The sequence below is a fragment of the Chelonoidis abingdonii genome, chromosome 2 (genome assembly GCF_003597395.2).
Source record: "Chelonoidis abingdonii isolate Lonesome George chromosome 2, CheloAbing_2.0, whole genome shotgun sequence".
Taxonomy (NCBI): domain Eukaryota; kingdom Metazoa; phylum Chordata; order Testudines; family Testudinidae; genus Chelonoidis; species Chelonoidis abingdonii.
In genome coordinates, this window is record NC_133770.1 from 155,814,947 (window position 1) to 155,831,720 (window position 16,774).

Below are 16,774 nucleotides of genomic sequence, written 5' to 3' on the forward strand. Positions count from 1 at the left end.
TCCCGAGTTCGGATCCTGTCCAGAGCGGTCACAATGGTGCACTGTGGAATACCGCCCGGAGGCCAATACCGTCGATTTGTGGCCACATTAACCCTAATCCAATATGGTAATACCGATTTCAGTGCTACTCCTCTCGTCGGGGAGGAGTACAGAAACCGGTTTAAAGAGCCCTTTATATCGATATAAAGGGCCTTGTTGTGTGGACGGGTGCAGCGTTAAATCGGTTTAACACTGCTAAAATCGGTTTAAACAGATAGTGTAGACCAGGCCTTTGTTAGATGGTTAGCCAGAATAAGAACACTTTGATCACTCAGACTAAATCTTGGATTAACCAATTTATTTTTGAGGTGGAAGGGGCATCAACTCCATGTAACTGAAAGCATCTGAATAAAATGTATTATCCCTGGGGAGTCAACATAAAACTGTGTCTGTAATGCAAATGGGGACAGGTAAACAAACTACAGCATTGCAAACAGCACTATAATATGGCTAAGGAAGAGAATGCAGAGGAAAAGGCTAGGGACAGTTCAAAACTCCAGTAAGTGATAGCACTATCACAAAACAAATAATTTAGGAGCCAATTCAGAAAAAAGATATATCTGGCTTCTATGCTATGCAAGCTCTTTCAGATTCCCAACTAAAACAGCTACCACTAGTGACTTGCATGGAAGCAACATACTATTTTCTAAATAAGAACCTAAATATTTCTTTTTGAAAATAAGAAAAATTGGGATAGTATAAAAAGGAAAGACTGTAGTCACGACTGTAGACAGAAAAAATACTTATTATACACACTTGAAGGTTGAGAGTTATCCCTCCATTATTTACCTAATACAAAATAGTTCTACAAACTTGTTTAGCCTATACACCTTCCCTAGTCCATCCAGCCACATGAAAGGGGGAAAATAAACTGGAAGGATAAATTTAGCTTCTCCATATTATTCATTTTGTTCTTAATCCATTTCCAAAATTGATTACTAAATCACTATTTCAAATCCTCAAAGCACATATGCAATACTCGTGGTGACAAATACTGACCAGTATAAAAAAAACCTGGAAAATAACATCCACCTCTAAAGTCATATCACAGAAAACAAGTTCTTACAGTTCTATTTTGCAGATGGCCAGAAATTGGCCAGATGAAAGTGAACAAAAAAGACTGCTCTACAAAGAATTGGATGTAATTGAAGTTTAAAATACTAGCTGTTTTAGGCCTAATTTTCTCATTTTGATGTAAACTCTAACATTTATGCATATCAGAGTCTATACTAGAGAGAGATTCTATTCAAAGTAAGAAATCAAAGAAAACCTGTAATATACCTACCCAATATCATTGTCTTGTTCTGCTCTGAGCATGGCAAACCACTGCAGTTTGTAAACAGAGGACAGCCATTCTAAAATTAAAAAAATATAAATAAATGTGGGGATTTTTTTGGAGATGGGAAAGGCGATATTTATATAACATTTAAAAAAAGGAAATAAAATTATACTGAGATGAAAAAGTTTTGTATTAATTAAATAGCCAATTCACATCCAGTCAATTGATATTTCACTGGTATTCCCATCTTGAAAGACTTATCTGATCTATTTTAAGTTGCAAGTACCAATAAAATAACCCTGCTCAAAACAACAAAGTAACTTATAACAACACTACATGCATTTTTTGTTACCAAATCTGCACCATTCCCTCTGAAATAACTATATGACTAAACAGATTTCTCCCCCGCTTCTCTAACAAAGGGGTTAGAATGCAGTTAAATTATAGCTTACTGGTATATAGCACATGCAATCACAAAATGATACGCAGCAGTACAATAGTACTGAGGCAACCTCCTACACAGCAGGAATCACTGTCTCAGTCTCAAGTGAAAGATTTTTTGATTGCATAACATTCCAATATGAATATAAAACTGAAATGTAAGAGCAGTGAAGATTCAAATATATCTACACTCAAACGGAAATGGAAGGATAATGCCTATTTCTTTTACAATGCTTTTCATCTGTACACAGTGCTTCACAATGTTCAATGTATTTATCTTCACATCACCCCTGTGTGGTAGGAAAGCATGACATCCTCATTTTACAGATAGGGAACTGAGGCACAGAGAGGCTAAGTGACCTGCCCAAGATAACATAACAAGTCCATGGCTGAGCAGGGAACTGAACCTAGATTTCCCACACCCTAAGCCAATGACCTAACCACAGGACCAAGGATGCAACTATTGAGAAAATTAGAGAAAACTGATATGTGGGGTTTAGTTGTAAGAGTAATAGGAAGGTTTTACAGCTATCAGTTTTACAGGAACAACAACAAGACAGTTCTAAGGCAAACATTAAAGAGCTGGTTACAAGCTCAATGGCCTAGAAGAGAGGAACCAAGTTCAATATAGAGTAGAACACGTTCCACTGTGAAGAAATGAGAGAAGGGGCAAAGAGGCAGGTAGGTGAACTCAAGTATAAGGTAAAGAAAGTCTAAGGGGAACTGGGGGGACAATTCAATGATTTAAATAGGGAGTAAACAAAGGTGGCAAAAGCAAGGGAAGAATGAAGAAAGCACTCAGGATCCCCACAATTTTAGACACAAAGGATTTAAGACTGATAAGGGACCGATACTGACTTTACTAACTTTAATGACAAAACTCGGTCTTCAAAAGGGAGCAAGCCTGGACCCAAAAAGAATAAAAATAATCAATGGAAACTGAAAGCAATAAAAAGGATTTTAGAGAAACCACAATCAAAATGAAGAAAATCTCTGGAAGAGTTCTGGATAAAGAGAGGAGGTGGAAAAAAGGCAATTTGGTGTCGTCAAGGGTAATTTGGAAACAAGAGGATTTGCTTTTAAAATATTTTATTCATTTTTATATTTTAATGACTTGGTTAGCGTTAACCAGGGGAACTTTTTATGTTAAAAATATCGTTCTGCAATTCCTGAGCAGTTACCAGACAAACTACAATAGCAAGATGGTCAAAACAGACTTGCATTTGTATTACAGCAAAGATAAGATTTTATTCTAAAACCTGAGTGGAAAATGCATCACTGCCTTTTCCTCTTATTGTGCCCGGACACTTGAAGTACACAAAACATAATTTGTAGCATATCTTTCAACCACTCAACAAAAGACTGTTTACATTAAACATAATTTAATCTGGATCTAAAAAGATTTACATTACAAAATATATTTTCTGAACTCGGAGAAGTACACCTCAGGTACCATATAATAATTTCAAAATTTAGTGATGACATCCGATCACCGAAGTTGTTCAAAAGCACACCACCTGTATTTATCAAACTTCTTCTCAAAAGGAGAAAAGCAACCTAGCCAGATAGTTGTCGAGTAAAGAGTATTAATGGCTTACAAATATAAGAAATGTTGAAGTCCACAAATGTATCTTCATTCAGCATTTAAGATAAAATGTACAGACTTGTAACATGGTTAAGAAAACAACTTTCTTCATTTGTTTTTTGAAACAGACTTCACATAAAGCAATTGTTTTCACGTAATGAAACTATAGAGTAAAGGATTCACACTTATTGTCACTGTGGACCATATCCTAAGAAGTTCTCTCAAAGACTAATTCCCCGCCCATCTGCAGTCATATACACATTCATACATAAACTTCACCAATTGCTGGCCACAAATTTAGGAACTGCTCAGTCAAGTCATGTTAGTCAAGTCATGAACAGCTTATGCTAGAAGATGTCATTCGTTTGACATCCTGCATGACAATACCTCAGGATCATTGTCATCGGATCATTTGCCGATCATCTTTCTTAACGGACTAATAAATGAAACCAGGATAATTGTCTTACACATACGGTTTTCCTTCTGTTTTGTTCTCAGTGACAAGATCAAAAACACACAATATGTCAAAAAACCACCCCCCGAGCTGCATATCTTGTACTGATTTCAGGAAACAGATTTCCTTCTTGTTGCACAAGAGATACACAGAAGTTACTTCTAGTTCTGTATTCAGACCACCCCTTTTCTAGAACGAACAAGAAAATGCTGAAAAGGTTTTTCTAGTACAGATATCTTACTTCATGATAGATAAAAAATAGTAGTGTGAACTGGTGTGGTCAGTGGTTGAGCACCACTAAGTTTTGCTGACATCTTGTTCATGTACTTATGACAGTTACTTTACTCAGATGCAATTGCTGGAATTCTGTTACAGTATCTGAAATAGATCTCATTAAAATAAAAGATTTTAAATGAAGTTAATTTTAAATTTTTGCAAATAAAAAAAGTAAAACGATCCTCACTATGTATTATATACATCCAGGAATCAAGATTCCTTCAAGTCTACATTTATAATTTGGTGTGTTGTGAAAAGAAGATTAAAAATTACATGGCTTGGTAGGTTAAAAATTAAAAGCAAAAATACTAAGATTCACAAACAACAATAAAATACAGCACTATAAAGCTAAAGTTAGTCTTGGCATAAAGTTAACATACAGCATCTCTCCAACTCGAGTTAAATACTGTTTTGCATAAATATATCAGTTTTGACAAAGAGGTAAGAAATGAGCAAACCAAAGATGAATAAAATCCTATCAAGCCAGAAGAACTGTTCCACCAGAAGGGCACAAAACTTAACTGCTCAGCGAGAACAAGACCATTTAAAGGGGTCTGATATCAAAGCAATCTTTAATTTCCTGGCTCCACCTCCTGTTAAGAAAATATATTACTATCTGGGCTGACTTATAGGACCATAGCCTAACTGGATTTCTCCAACTTCCTCTGCACTAACCCTGACAAAGTAATGGAGGGAAGAGGAGGGTCATTAAGGGAGCAAGGGTTCTAAAAGTTCTTTCAAATAAATTTGAAACAAATAAACAAGCAGTATTTATTTATTTAGCGTGTGCAGTCATCTTGCTAAGTGATGGCATCTTCGGTGGCGTGACGCAGTTCCTCTAGGGCACCCTGAACCTAGTCAGCAGGAATTCATCGACAACGTCTGTGTTGGACTGCAACTGCAAACCTGTTCAACAGGGACCACAGGTGATGGGGCAGGTCAAAGCAGGCAGGGATATTGTGGGGTCAGCGACGAGGGACTGGTTGGGGATTATAACACAGGGTTTCCGCCCTAACAACCTGGCGGATGAGACCATAATAGATGACATGACAGCAAATGTGCAGCTGGTGGCTTAAAAAGGTCATTGTGCAGCAGCAGCCTTGAGTTGGCGCATACCTTCTCCGGTAACTTGCTAGTGGCAACCTCTCATCTGATACGAGGAGCAATATTGCTCAGAACTGGAAGCCATGGGAGTGGAGTCGGATGCAGGGTGCCTCAGATGATACCCATTGCCACATGTTACTGCATATCCACCAAATTGGTGTGTGACGATTGACTCCAAACCGGTGCACAATACTCCGCCACTGAATAGGAGGTGGCAAGAGCTGATGTCAGCAAAGTTGGAGCACAAGCACCCCATGACCTACCTGCCAGTTTGCTAAGAAGATTGTTACACGTCATAACTCTAGCTGCTGTCTTCTTCAGGTGGGCATGGTAACTAAGTGTGCGGTCTAAGGTCACACCTAGACAGACTGGTTCTACTTCATGCTTCACCTTCTGACCATTCAGATAATCATTCAGTTCTCAGGTTGCGCCGGCGTGATAAAGATGAAACATACTGGACACAGTTTTTATAACAAGCAATAAGGGAAGGTAGTACAAGATTTAAGTGAAGTGGTTACCGGGGTAACTGATCATATTTATAACAGAATGTTTTTTTAGAGGGGTACTTCACTTCTAAGTACCCAAAATCTAGCCACAATCAGCCTTTTAGTTTCTTGTAGGTGTCACAGAACCACCATGTTTTCAGGAACGATCCTGCTCAAGATGTTTGTTCTGTGTTCAGGGTGTGGAGTCAAAGATTAGGAGATGACTGAAGAAGCTGACACCACTAACAAGGTAAAAAGGACAGGGCAATACAGTTAGTGCCAAAAAAGTAGGGCCAAATTCATTGCTTCAACCTGATACAGTGCAGAAGATGAAGTCAAAGAAAGGATTAAAAAAGGAGCAAATTATTTGGTCAAATTGATTGGCTAGATGATGCTGGAAGCTTCATTTTTCTATGCAGTGGATGGGGCTGAGCATGGATGTTAGTGAGATTATAGCAATCAGGATGGGACACGAGGACATGAAAGAGCATTTTAGTTGTGGGGATAGAAAAAAAACATTAGATCCTGAAGATGTTTTGGAGGAAGACATAGCAGGATTTGGACATGGCTTGAACACCTGGGTGACGAGGAGGCAGGAATGAAAGGTGACTCTTAGTATATAGGGATGAAGGTCATGTCATGGTGGAGAGTGTAAAGAGGGTTTAAGAGGAAAGATAAGAAAGCTAAAACTGAACTACTTAAGTCTAACTTTTCTGTAACATCCAGGAAGAGATGTCAGAGAGGCTGAGATGCAGAATTGGGCGGGCAGGGATGACTATGTGTATCATCACAGACATTGTACATGAAGCTGTGAAAGTACAGGAGGTCACCCAAAGAAAGTAAGTAACAAAAAGAAGAGAGATTCAAGGACAGAGCAACATGCAACCCCATAGACAAAGGAGGCCATGCCAAAGGAGACATGGAAGGGACAGACAATGAGGTAGCAAGTGAACCAGGAAGGACAGTATCATAAAAACCTAGGGTGGATAAGATTTGAGAAGATTTAGACACTGTCATATTCTCAGATGTCAGTGAAGATAAAGTAGAGACCTTGAGATCACGAGAAAGCTTTGTGAAAACAGTTTAAGTGGAGTAAAGTTGGTGGAAACCAGATCCGAGAGGATCCAATACAGAGCTGGAGAAGAGGAAAATCAAGGCAACTTTTGTAACAGGCACGCTCAATTAACTTAGCAGTGAAAGGAAGAGAGAAGTGGAACTGAAGTTAGAGAGCCAAGTACTCCACCTACTGGAAGATTTGAATGCCTGGTGGCAGCGCATTTTCAGTTTAGGCCCCCAACTTTGAGAATTAATATTTCTGTTCATCTGGCAGTGCCCAAATTTGTTAAGCTTCAGAGCAAGGAGCAAAGACCATTTGCTTACTCAGGATTGTGCCAAGAGAGTGAGGATGGAGTCTATTTATAATGCAATTTATGTTAAAATTTTAATTCTTGGTTCAACCTGATTTTCTTTCATCAACATTGATTATTCTCTCTCAATATTCACATGTTGTCATAAGTAGATAGGTAAGGTAAGGGTTAAGTTTCTTTTACCTGGAAAGGGTAACCAAACACCTGACCAGAGGACAATCAGAGAACTGGATTGTTTAAAGTCAGGGGCGGGAATTTGGATACTCGGGGTCTTGGTTGTTTTCTCGGCTATGGGTAAACAAGTTTCCTTCTATCTTCCTCTTATCTCATATATTCTACTAAAAGTCTGTGAGTACAAAGAAAAGCAAAGTAATTCGGCTATGAAGAGCTTTGTGTTGTATGTACAGATGTGGATTGCTGTGTCTTTGTTGTTTCCTCGGCTGTGAGGGACAAGCTTTCTTCTAACTCCATCTTATCTCAAAGTTTCTCCTAAACATCTGTGAGTACAAAGGAAAGCAAAGTAATTCGGCTATGATGAGCTTTGTGTTGTATTTACATGTATGTTGATTTGTTGGACTGGTTTAATCGGGCTATCTTTTAAATCAGACTGTTTATTCATATTTTCTTATAAGCAAGAGCCTGTATTGAGTTTCTTAATGCAAGATTGTTGTTTTATATTTTCTTTTTTTTTTTTCTATAAAGTTTTCTTTTTAAACCTTGTGGAAGTTTCTTTTCCTAGTGAGGCAGAGGGGGGAGGGAAAAGCCCAAACTCTGTGTCTCACCTTCCTATTGTCCCAGGGCGGGAAAGGCTGCAGGACAAAGGGAGGGGGAATCTCTTGTGTGAGCTGACTAGGTGAATGCCTAGCCTCGGGGAAGCTAGATTGCCTCTCCGGTTGTATTCAAGGAGTGAAGTATAGCATTGCACCGGCTAACCCAGGAAGGGGGGGAAGCTGGGAGAGGAGAGAGAGAGAGACCCAGGGGTCTGGGTCTTGGGGGTCCCCCCAAGGAAGGGTTGGGGACACCAGAGAGAGGAAAGGGGGGTCAGGCCCTATAATTCCTGACCTGGTGGCAGCGAGAATATCCAAGCTGGTAGTGAGCTTGGGGGAGTTTCAGGTAAGCACCCAGGTCTTGGACGCTAAAGTCCAGATGTGGGACAGGAGGCTATTACCACACATGTGCATCCCAAATCAAAAGAGATTGGGCACATTTTACACACTGCAAAATGCAAACAGAATAACTGAACAACAGACTGACAATGGCCTTGCTGAGGACAGCACAAGGGCTCTCCTCTCTCCAAACTTTATCTATCAGTAAAGTAACACATGCCTTCTGAGATGCTAGAGAACAAAGTGACAAGCTGTTGCAATTCCTTCAGTTTCAAACACTAATCTGCATACAAACCCCACGTATTACATCACTAACTTTCAATTTAATGCTTTAGCTAATTCTCTTTCTAGGAAATCGATGACTCTCATGAAGTATATTACAATCAATATTTACATTCTATTTTGTGTTTGATTATTAATATTTACATTACTCCAATAACTCAGACATACCATGCAGTTTTACAGCTCTGCTGATCATGCTGACATAACTGACAGCCCAATGAATATTTTGGAAACGTTTGTAAGTGGATTAAAAAACAGATGGATGGGAACAAGGGTATAAGCCCAAAAGTTTCATTCACAATTTGTTTCAGCTACTAATCAGAAAATACACAAAATGTCCAAAGTATTTTCTTACCTGAAGGTACTAGAGAATCTCGCTCAATAATGCTTGCTGATGCCAAATCACTGATGATGTATTGCAATCTCAAATGTTTGAATACTGTCAAGAATGCTCTTCCTTGTTCAGATTCTAAGAATGCAATGTCATCCTCAAAATCTGCAATATTACAGGAGACATGCACCATTATGGGTTTCCTAGAACTTCCTCATTTTGATTGTCTTCTAAAATATGTACACATTTAACAGAAGGTCTTAAGCTCTCCAAATAGAGAAAGGCCAATTACATTTTGCAAGCAAAATTACCAGTGTGAAACAGAATAGATTTCTCAATTCCAAGGAAGTTAACAACATTCAAATAATTGTAAAGGCAAAACTATTAGACCAAATTCTTTTTATCCATTGAAATCCAAGACAGTCTGGCCAGAATTTTCAGAAGATCAAACAAAGATTTCACTAGACAAGTCAACAACAAAAATAGTGTACCCTGAAATGATTTAGATTCAACACGCATGGCCAAAACAGTTCAAAGGAAAATTTCTTAACAGTATAATGAGAATAGGAGGTGAGGTGAAGTAAATGAACGCATCTCTTTGGTATACATGGGGCAGTGTTTTTGGAGGGAGCTGACAGACAACTGCACTGTATTTGCTGCTGTATGTACTGAGCACCGAAGTTCTAAATCCAGCATCTTTTTCACTAACACTACATCCATACAAATAGGCTTACCTTTTCTACGCTTGGAAAACCAGGCATCAGCTTCAGCTAAAAGTTGTTTTAGTGGTCCATTCCACGAAGGCACTAGCTGAAGGAACATCCACTACATAAAAACAAATTTTTATAAGATTATTTTAGATTCATAAAATATTATGTAAACACCCAAGACTAATAAATTTTATGTTATAGCCACTATGAAGCTCCTGATAAAAAAGTAATTAATTCAACTTCTAATTACTAGAAATTAATTTTGTAATCATAACAACACTGGTATAATTAAATATATTTATCATTAAAAGGGTATTTTCTAAGGCTGTCAAGCGATTAAAAAAATTAATAATAAAAATAATTGCATTGTTAAACAATAGAATATCATTTTCATATATTGATTTTGATTACAACAGAATACAAAGTTTACAGTGCTCACTTTTTTTTATTACAAATACTTAGATTATAAAAAATGAGAGTATTTTTCAGCTCATCTAATATAAGTGCTCTCGTGCAATCTCATTATACTGAAAGTTGAACTTACAAATATAGAATTATGTACAAAAAATGACTGCATTCAAAAATAAAACAAATTGTAAAACTTTGAAGCCTACAAGTCCACTCCGTCTTATTTCTTGTTTGGCCAATCACTCACACAAACAAATTTTGTTTACATTTGAAGGAGATAATGCTGCCCACTTCTTGCTTACAGTATCACCTGACAGTGCGAACAGGTGTTCTGATGCCACTGTTGTAGCCAGTGTCACAAGGTATTTACGTGCCAGATGTGCTAAACATTTGTATGGCCCTTCATGCTTCAACCACCATTCCAGAGGACATGTGTCCATGCTGATGACACATTCTGCTCAATAATGATCCAAAGCAGTGCTGACCAACGCATGTTCATTTTCATCATTTGAGTCAGATGCCACCAGCAGAAGGTTTATTTTCTTTTTTAGTGGTTCAGTTTCTGTAGTGTTATTCTTAAGACTTCTGAAAGCATGCTCCCCACACCTCATCCCTCTCAGATTTTGGAAGGCATTTCAGATTTTTAAACCTTGGGTTGAGTGCTGTAGCTATTTTTAGAAATCTCACATTTGGACCTTCTTGGCATTTTGTCAAGTCTGCTGTGAAAGTGTTCTTAAAAAGAAAAACATGTGCTAGGTCATCATCCGAGACTGCTATAACATAAAATATATGGCAGAACGTGGGTAAAAGTAGGAGACATACAATACTTCCCCATGGAATTCAGTCACATCTGCATGGAAGCATGTCCTCTGGAATGGCGGCTGAAGCATGAAGGGCATACGAATGTTTAGCATATCTAGCACGTAAATACCTTGCCCTGCTGGCTACAAAAGTGCCATGTGAACGCCTGTTCTCACTTTCTGTAAATGCAAAAAAACCTGTTTGTCTTAGCGAATGGCTGAAAAAGAAGTAGGACTGAGTGGACTCGTAGGCTCTAAAGTTTTACATTGTTTTGTTTTTCAGTGCAGTTATGTAACCAATAAAATAAAATCATCTATATTCCTAGATTGCACTTTCACTGTAAAGAGATTGCACTACAGTACCTGCATGAGGGGAACTGAAAACTACTACATCTTTTATCATTTTTACAGTGCAAATATTTGTAATAAAAAATAATATCAAGTGAGCACTGTTCACTTTGTCTTCTGCGTTGCAACTGAAATCAATATATTTGAAAATGTAGAAAAACATCCAAAAATACTTAATAAATTTCAATTGGTATTCTATTATTTAACAGTGCGATCTAAAACTGCTACTAATCGTGATTAATTTTTTTTGGTTAATCGCACAAGTTAGCTGCGATCGACTACCCTGTTATTTTCACAGTACAATTATCTGTAAACAGTTTAAAATTCTGTCTACACATATTTTAACACCAAAAAGTCAAAGTAATATAATCATTTCAGAATCTGAGTATTACTTTACACTACAACACTGAAGTATCAAAAAATTTTAAATAAATTGCGCTAAATTCATTCCTGGTGTAACTTCATTGGCTTCAATAATCTTACACCAAGGACAATCTGGGCCCTTTGCAAGTACCTTCTTGAGAGCAGTATACACATCCATCTCCACTTGCATGACAAATAGGTTAGAAGAGCTGATCAGCTGCTTCATGAGGTTTATGCTGGAAAAGAAAATACTATGAGATGATGTGTATAAAACTATAAGTCAATCAAGTAATTAGTAATATCAAAGAAGAAAGAGTGAAGGAAGTTAATTCACTCTTGCCATAGCTAAGTGAAAGGTATAGCTGGTTGGTCATTTTCCGACGAGGCACTTTTTCATTGGAAAATGCAGCTGTCAAAACTGAAACTTGTGAAAAGGGCTGCTTTTGACAAAACTTTAGCTGGGAAGGCTTTTCCAGCCTCGGATGGAATTTCTGGTTACAGAGAGCACAAAGGATTACCATTAGCTCAGTGGTTAAGACACTCACCTGGGATACAGGAGTCCCTGCTCTGCCCGATTTGGATGAGGTGAGTTTCCCTAATTACCAGGCTAGTGGCAAATCTGGAGTGGGTCTCTACAATCTCTCCTATTAAAACTGTTCCACTTTGAATAAGTAACTAAATATTCATTGGGCCCAGGAGAGAGTGGACTAGAAGAGCATTCACCTGGCATATGGGAGACCCATGTTCAAATCCCTGCTGCAAATCAAGCTTAGTAGGGACTTGAATCTTGACAAGTCCCTACTAAGGTGAGTGCCCTAACCATTGTGCTGTCAGCTATTCTGGTGTGGATTTTTCTGGTTTTTTTGCAAAAATTTTTTGAAAGGTTTCAGTTTTGACCCAGTGTGGAAAAGGAATACAATTTAAGAGGAAAGGAGGTTCCTTCTCTATGATCACAGATAAGCGAAAGATTAAAGGATTCAGTCTTAGTTAACCAGTATATACACAATATTCTGACTCAGAGCACAAGATCTTGGTAATATGAAAAGAAAAGTAAATATTTAGGTGGGAGTTGAAGAAGAAAGGAAGTGACTAGCCACTAGGCAGGCATTCAGAAAGTACTCTCTCAGCCAAAAAACTATAAATTACATTTTGAAGTTAATTTCAACCTTAACAATGGAGGGACTAAGGATCATCACTAACAACACTCTGTCAAATACAAAAAAAGTTTATTTTTAAAAATTATGAAAATAGATGCAATACCAACAGTGTTAAGTAAAAATCATGAATATCTAAAGAAAAACTTGTCAAACATCAAGTGAGAACATTTTAAAGTTATATAACACATACGAACAGCCAACCCTGGAAGTGTCCCATAACATAAAAAAAAAAAGTTTATGGCCTAGTTCTTCTTGTAACGGTCATCAATATTCTAATATGCCATTTGCAACATGTTTTAGTCTACATATTTTGAGGTAACTATTTTAACCACTCAATTACTCAAGTTAATTGAAATCTGAATACCTGAGTTCTTTGAAGAGCTCAACACTCTGGTGAGTCATCAGGTTATTCAAAAGCCATTCAAGGCACCTAGATTAAAAGAAATCAGTTGATTATTCACAATTTTCAGATATCCATGTTGGACTATTAAACAACTGATCAAACTCTAAAATAGATTTCATAACTTCTAGTTGATTGAAGAATGTCTGATCTGAATACAAAACTCCCTGGATCTAAAAACTCTGATACATCTCATTCTTAAATACTACTTTAATTTGAATGACTGTAAACTCTAGGAACGGTTAAAGAACTGTTTTAAGACATTTTCAAAGTATGAGGTTTACTTAGATAAGCATGACACTAACAGGAAACTTTTCAAAGATTATCTTCTGTAATAGCAAAGGGAGGGAGGGCAGCCTGAACTGAAAAGGTGAAGTAAAGTAGCTCCATGTCACATAAGGGGTTGCAAGACCATTTGTTGTTGGGGAAGAAGGACCTGGATGGAGCACCCTGCTCACCAATTCTTCCAAGACCTTTGCTGTTCAGAACTTACATTTATTTCACGTTGAACATTTCAGCAGCACCAATATCCAATGAAATTAGAACAGAAAAGCCTGTTATATTAATATTACTCTCCTTCTACAAAGTTAACCTGTCTTTTCAAATTTACAATTAATTCCTTACATCCTCTCTGCTACACTTTTTTAAAGGAAGCCCACTGTTTTCAAAATAGCAGAACAAGAGAACTAACACACACATGATCCATGTTATGCACTTAAAAAATTACAGGGGATGAACTCATATATATAACTCACTGGTCAAATTTATATTTTGAAAAATGTTCCATCTTTAAAAGAAAATTTACATTTTAATTAACATATGAAAAATAGTCTGGAGAAAAAGATTAATTCTTACTTTTTCTTCACAGAGTCTAATCCATAGGTTCCTGCTGAATTATAATAGCCACACACAGTTTTCACATTAATTGTTTCCTTCATAGTCTCACCACACTGCTGTATTAAACCATCCTGTAAATAAATCCACAAACATTCAAAGTTTTGTGTTTTTTTTTTTAAAGCATAGCCTTATTTTTTTTGGACATTACTGACAATTTAGTGAAGACCATTTATAAATACATTAAGTTTTCAAGTTATGTGCCAGAACAATACGATCAAACTCTTCCAGAGTAAGGAAACTAATATTTAACAGCAACATGCGCAATGCTGTTATAACAGGTAATTTAATCCTATTTACATCTTTGAGTAAGCCTCAATAAGCAATTTTATATTTCAACTAAAAGTGAGTCTTATATTTACATAAAATTGCTTCACTGATATATGTGCTAAATAAGTATTAAGCAGCCCACTCTTTTTCCAGTGATTGTTCTGAAAATGATTTGTATCATCTATTAGGAGAGTGAACATATTTAACATTTGTTCATGAGTGTGCCTTTTAACTACACTCTGAATTTTTATTTTAATCTAAATAAACCATAAGATGCTATACTATCTGAATATGTCCATTACTTTATATAAAACTTACCAGCTGCAACATGCAGGCTGCTGCTAGGAGGGCAACAACACGACTGGGCTTTATTAAAACATCATCTCTATAGAGTGAGCCAAATGCTACCTGCAGAGCTAAAAAAGCACAAATTGTCAAAACTAAAGAAAAATTGCTATAATCTCACAGTTTGTAATTTAAAGTACACAATGTTTAAATACTATGGATTCCTTTCGATTTACGCTGTTGTTAAAATTTTAAATTCTTTAATCTTGAAAAAAAGCAAAATTGGAAAAAGTTAAATTAAAAGAAAGCCAATGGACTGATCACAGAACATCATAACTACTGAAATATACCCCACGCTCACAAATGTGGAGATTATTTTCAACTGAGCCATCAGGAAATATTTATGTCAAATGTATCACTTCTATAAACCCTGTAGTTCTAACTACACACAGAAGCTGTACCCAGGAGAGAGAGTTCCATATTTTGATTCACAAGAATTTGAAAACGTTGTAAACAGTTCCCTCGTGTTCACATTTTTTAAAAGCAGAAGTAATACCTGAACAGTACAATTACTTTGCTCTTTAAACAACTGGTATTCATTCTAACAGCTGAAAAAACACTTAACACTATTGAATAGTTCCAAGAAACCATAACACTGCTGAGGGTGATGCCTGTGAATTATAATCCCACCATGCCATCACTGTAACACATCTGGAATTTCTCTCTCTCTCTCTCCCCCCCCCCCCCAACAGAACACCTCTTCTTGTTCGTCTTTACTCCTGGCTGCTTGGAGGACAGGAAAGGATGCCAACAGCTCCAACACATATCCTCAAATCCGTCCCAAGCGGAGAACCATGAAGAGCACTCCTTTTACTAGCTGTCTTTCCAAGACAACACAGAGAAAGAAGCGTTTCATTCAAACACTTAGGTCTCCACAAGAGCTGTATACAGTGTTCTGAAGAGCTATATGTTGTTCAAATCCCTGCTTTAGACTGAGCTACTTCAGTCAGTTCCTGTACCTTCACCACAGTTCCTGTCACGATCCAAGATTGAACTGAGGGTACGTCTACACTACGGGATTATTCCCATTTTACATAAACCGGTTTTGTAAAACAGATTGTATACACTTGAGTGCACACAGCCACACTAAGCACATTAATTCGGCAGTGTGCGTCCATGTACCGAGGCTAGCGTCGATTTCTGGAGCGTTGCACTCTGGGTAGCTATCCCATAGTTTCCGCAGTCTCCCCAGCCCACTGGAATTCTGGGTTGAGATCCCAATGCATGATGGTGCAAAAATAGTGTCGCAGGTGATTCTGGGTAAATGTCGTCACTCATTCCTTCCTCCGTGAAAGCAACGGCAGACAATCATTTCGCGCCCTTTTCCCCTGGATTGCCTCAGCAGACACATAGCATGGCAACCATGGAGCCCATTTTGCCTTTTGTCACCGTATGTGTACTGGATGCCGCTGACAGAGGCGGTACTGCAGTGCTACACAGCAGCATTCATTTGCCACTGCAAGGTAGCAGAGATGGTTATCAGTTGTTCTGTACCGTCTGCCACGCCATTGTAAATTGGCGAAGAGATGACAGTTATCAGTCGTTCTGTACCGTCTGCTGCTGTCATGGGTGCTCCTGGCTGGCCTTCGCTGAGGTTGGCTGAGGGCGCAAAGACAAAAATGGGAATGACTCCTCGAGTCAATTCCTCCTTTATGGTTTATCTAAAAATAGAGTCAATCCTGCCTAGAATATGGGGCAAGTGTACTAGAGAACCAGTGTATCAGAGAACCAGAGAGCACAGCCTCTCCGTGTCAGATCCCACAGAAATGATGAGCTGCTTGCCATTCTAGGGGGTGTCTCTGCAACAACCCCACTGTTGCTTCCCTCCTCCCCCAACCCTTCTGGGCTACCATTGCAGTGTCCCCCCCATTCGTGTGATGAAGTAATAAAGAATGCAGGAATAAGAATCACTGAGTTTTTAGTGAGATAAAATGCCGGGGAGGCAGCCTCCAGCTGCTATGATACTCCAGGCAGTACAGAATCTTTTCTTTACACATGAAAGGGAGGGGGATGATGGAGTTGAGCCCCCAGTTGCTATGATGAGGATGGTTACCAGCCGTTCTGTGTCATCTGCTGGGAATAACTAGGAGTCATTCCTATTTTTACCCAGGCACCCCCGGCTGACCTCACCTGAGGAGCAGGAGCACTCGTGCGCTGATGACAAGGACGACTACCAGTCCTACTGCACTGTACTGTCTGCCACCGGGGAAGGGAGGGGAGAGGATGCTGCTGTTCATTGCCCCAGCACCGTGTCTACCAGCAGCATGCAGTAGACATACGGTGACATTGAAAAAAGTCAAACGATTTTTTCCCCTTTTCTTTCACCGGGG

General features: G+C 38.3%; 1 protein-coding gene across 4 annotated transcripts in view; it reads right to left on the bottom strand.

Moving 5' to 3' along the window:
- The window catches only part of GMCL1 (germ cell-less 1, spermatogenesis associated), a 38,497-nt gene that overhangs the window by 11,760 nt on the left and 9,963 nt on the right, over positions 1-16,774 (bottom strand). For all 4 annotated transcript variants that reach the window (XR_004371626.2, XM_032764932.2, XM_032764950.2 and 1 more), the window contains exons 4-10: positions 14,418-14,515; positions 13,791-13,903; positions 12,900-12,965; positions 11,530-11,614; positions 9,484-9,574; positions 8,774-8,914; positions 1,325-1,394 (exon numbers count right to left, since the gene is read on the bottom strand). Coding sequence is in view for 3 of the 4 variants with exons in the window: in XM_032764932.2 (XP_032620823.1) it covers positions 1,325-1,394; positions 8,774-8,914; positions 9,484-9,574; positions 11,530-11,614; positions 12,900-12,965; positions 13,791-13,903; positions 14,418-14,515 (664 nt within the window). In the remaining variant the exon portion in view is untranslated. The remainder of the gene's footprint in view (positions 1-1,324; positions 1,395-8,773; positions 8,915-9,483; positions 9,575-11,529; positions 11,615-12,899; positions 12,966-13,790; positions 13,904-14,417; positions 14,516-16,774) is intronic.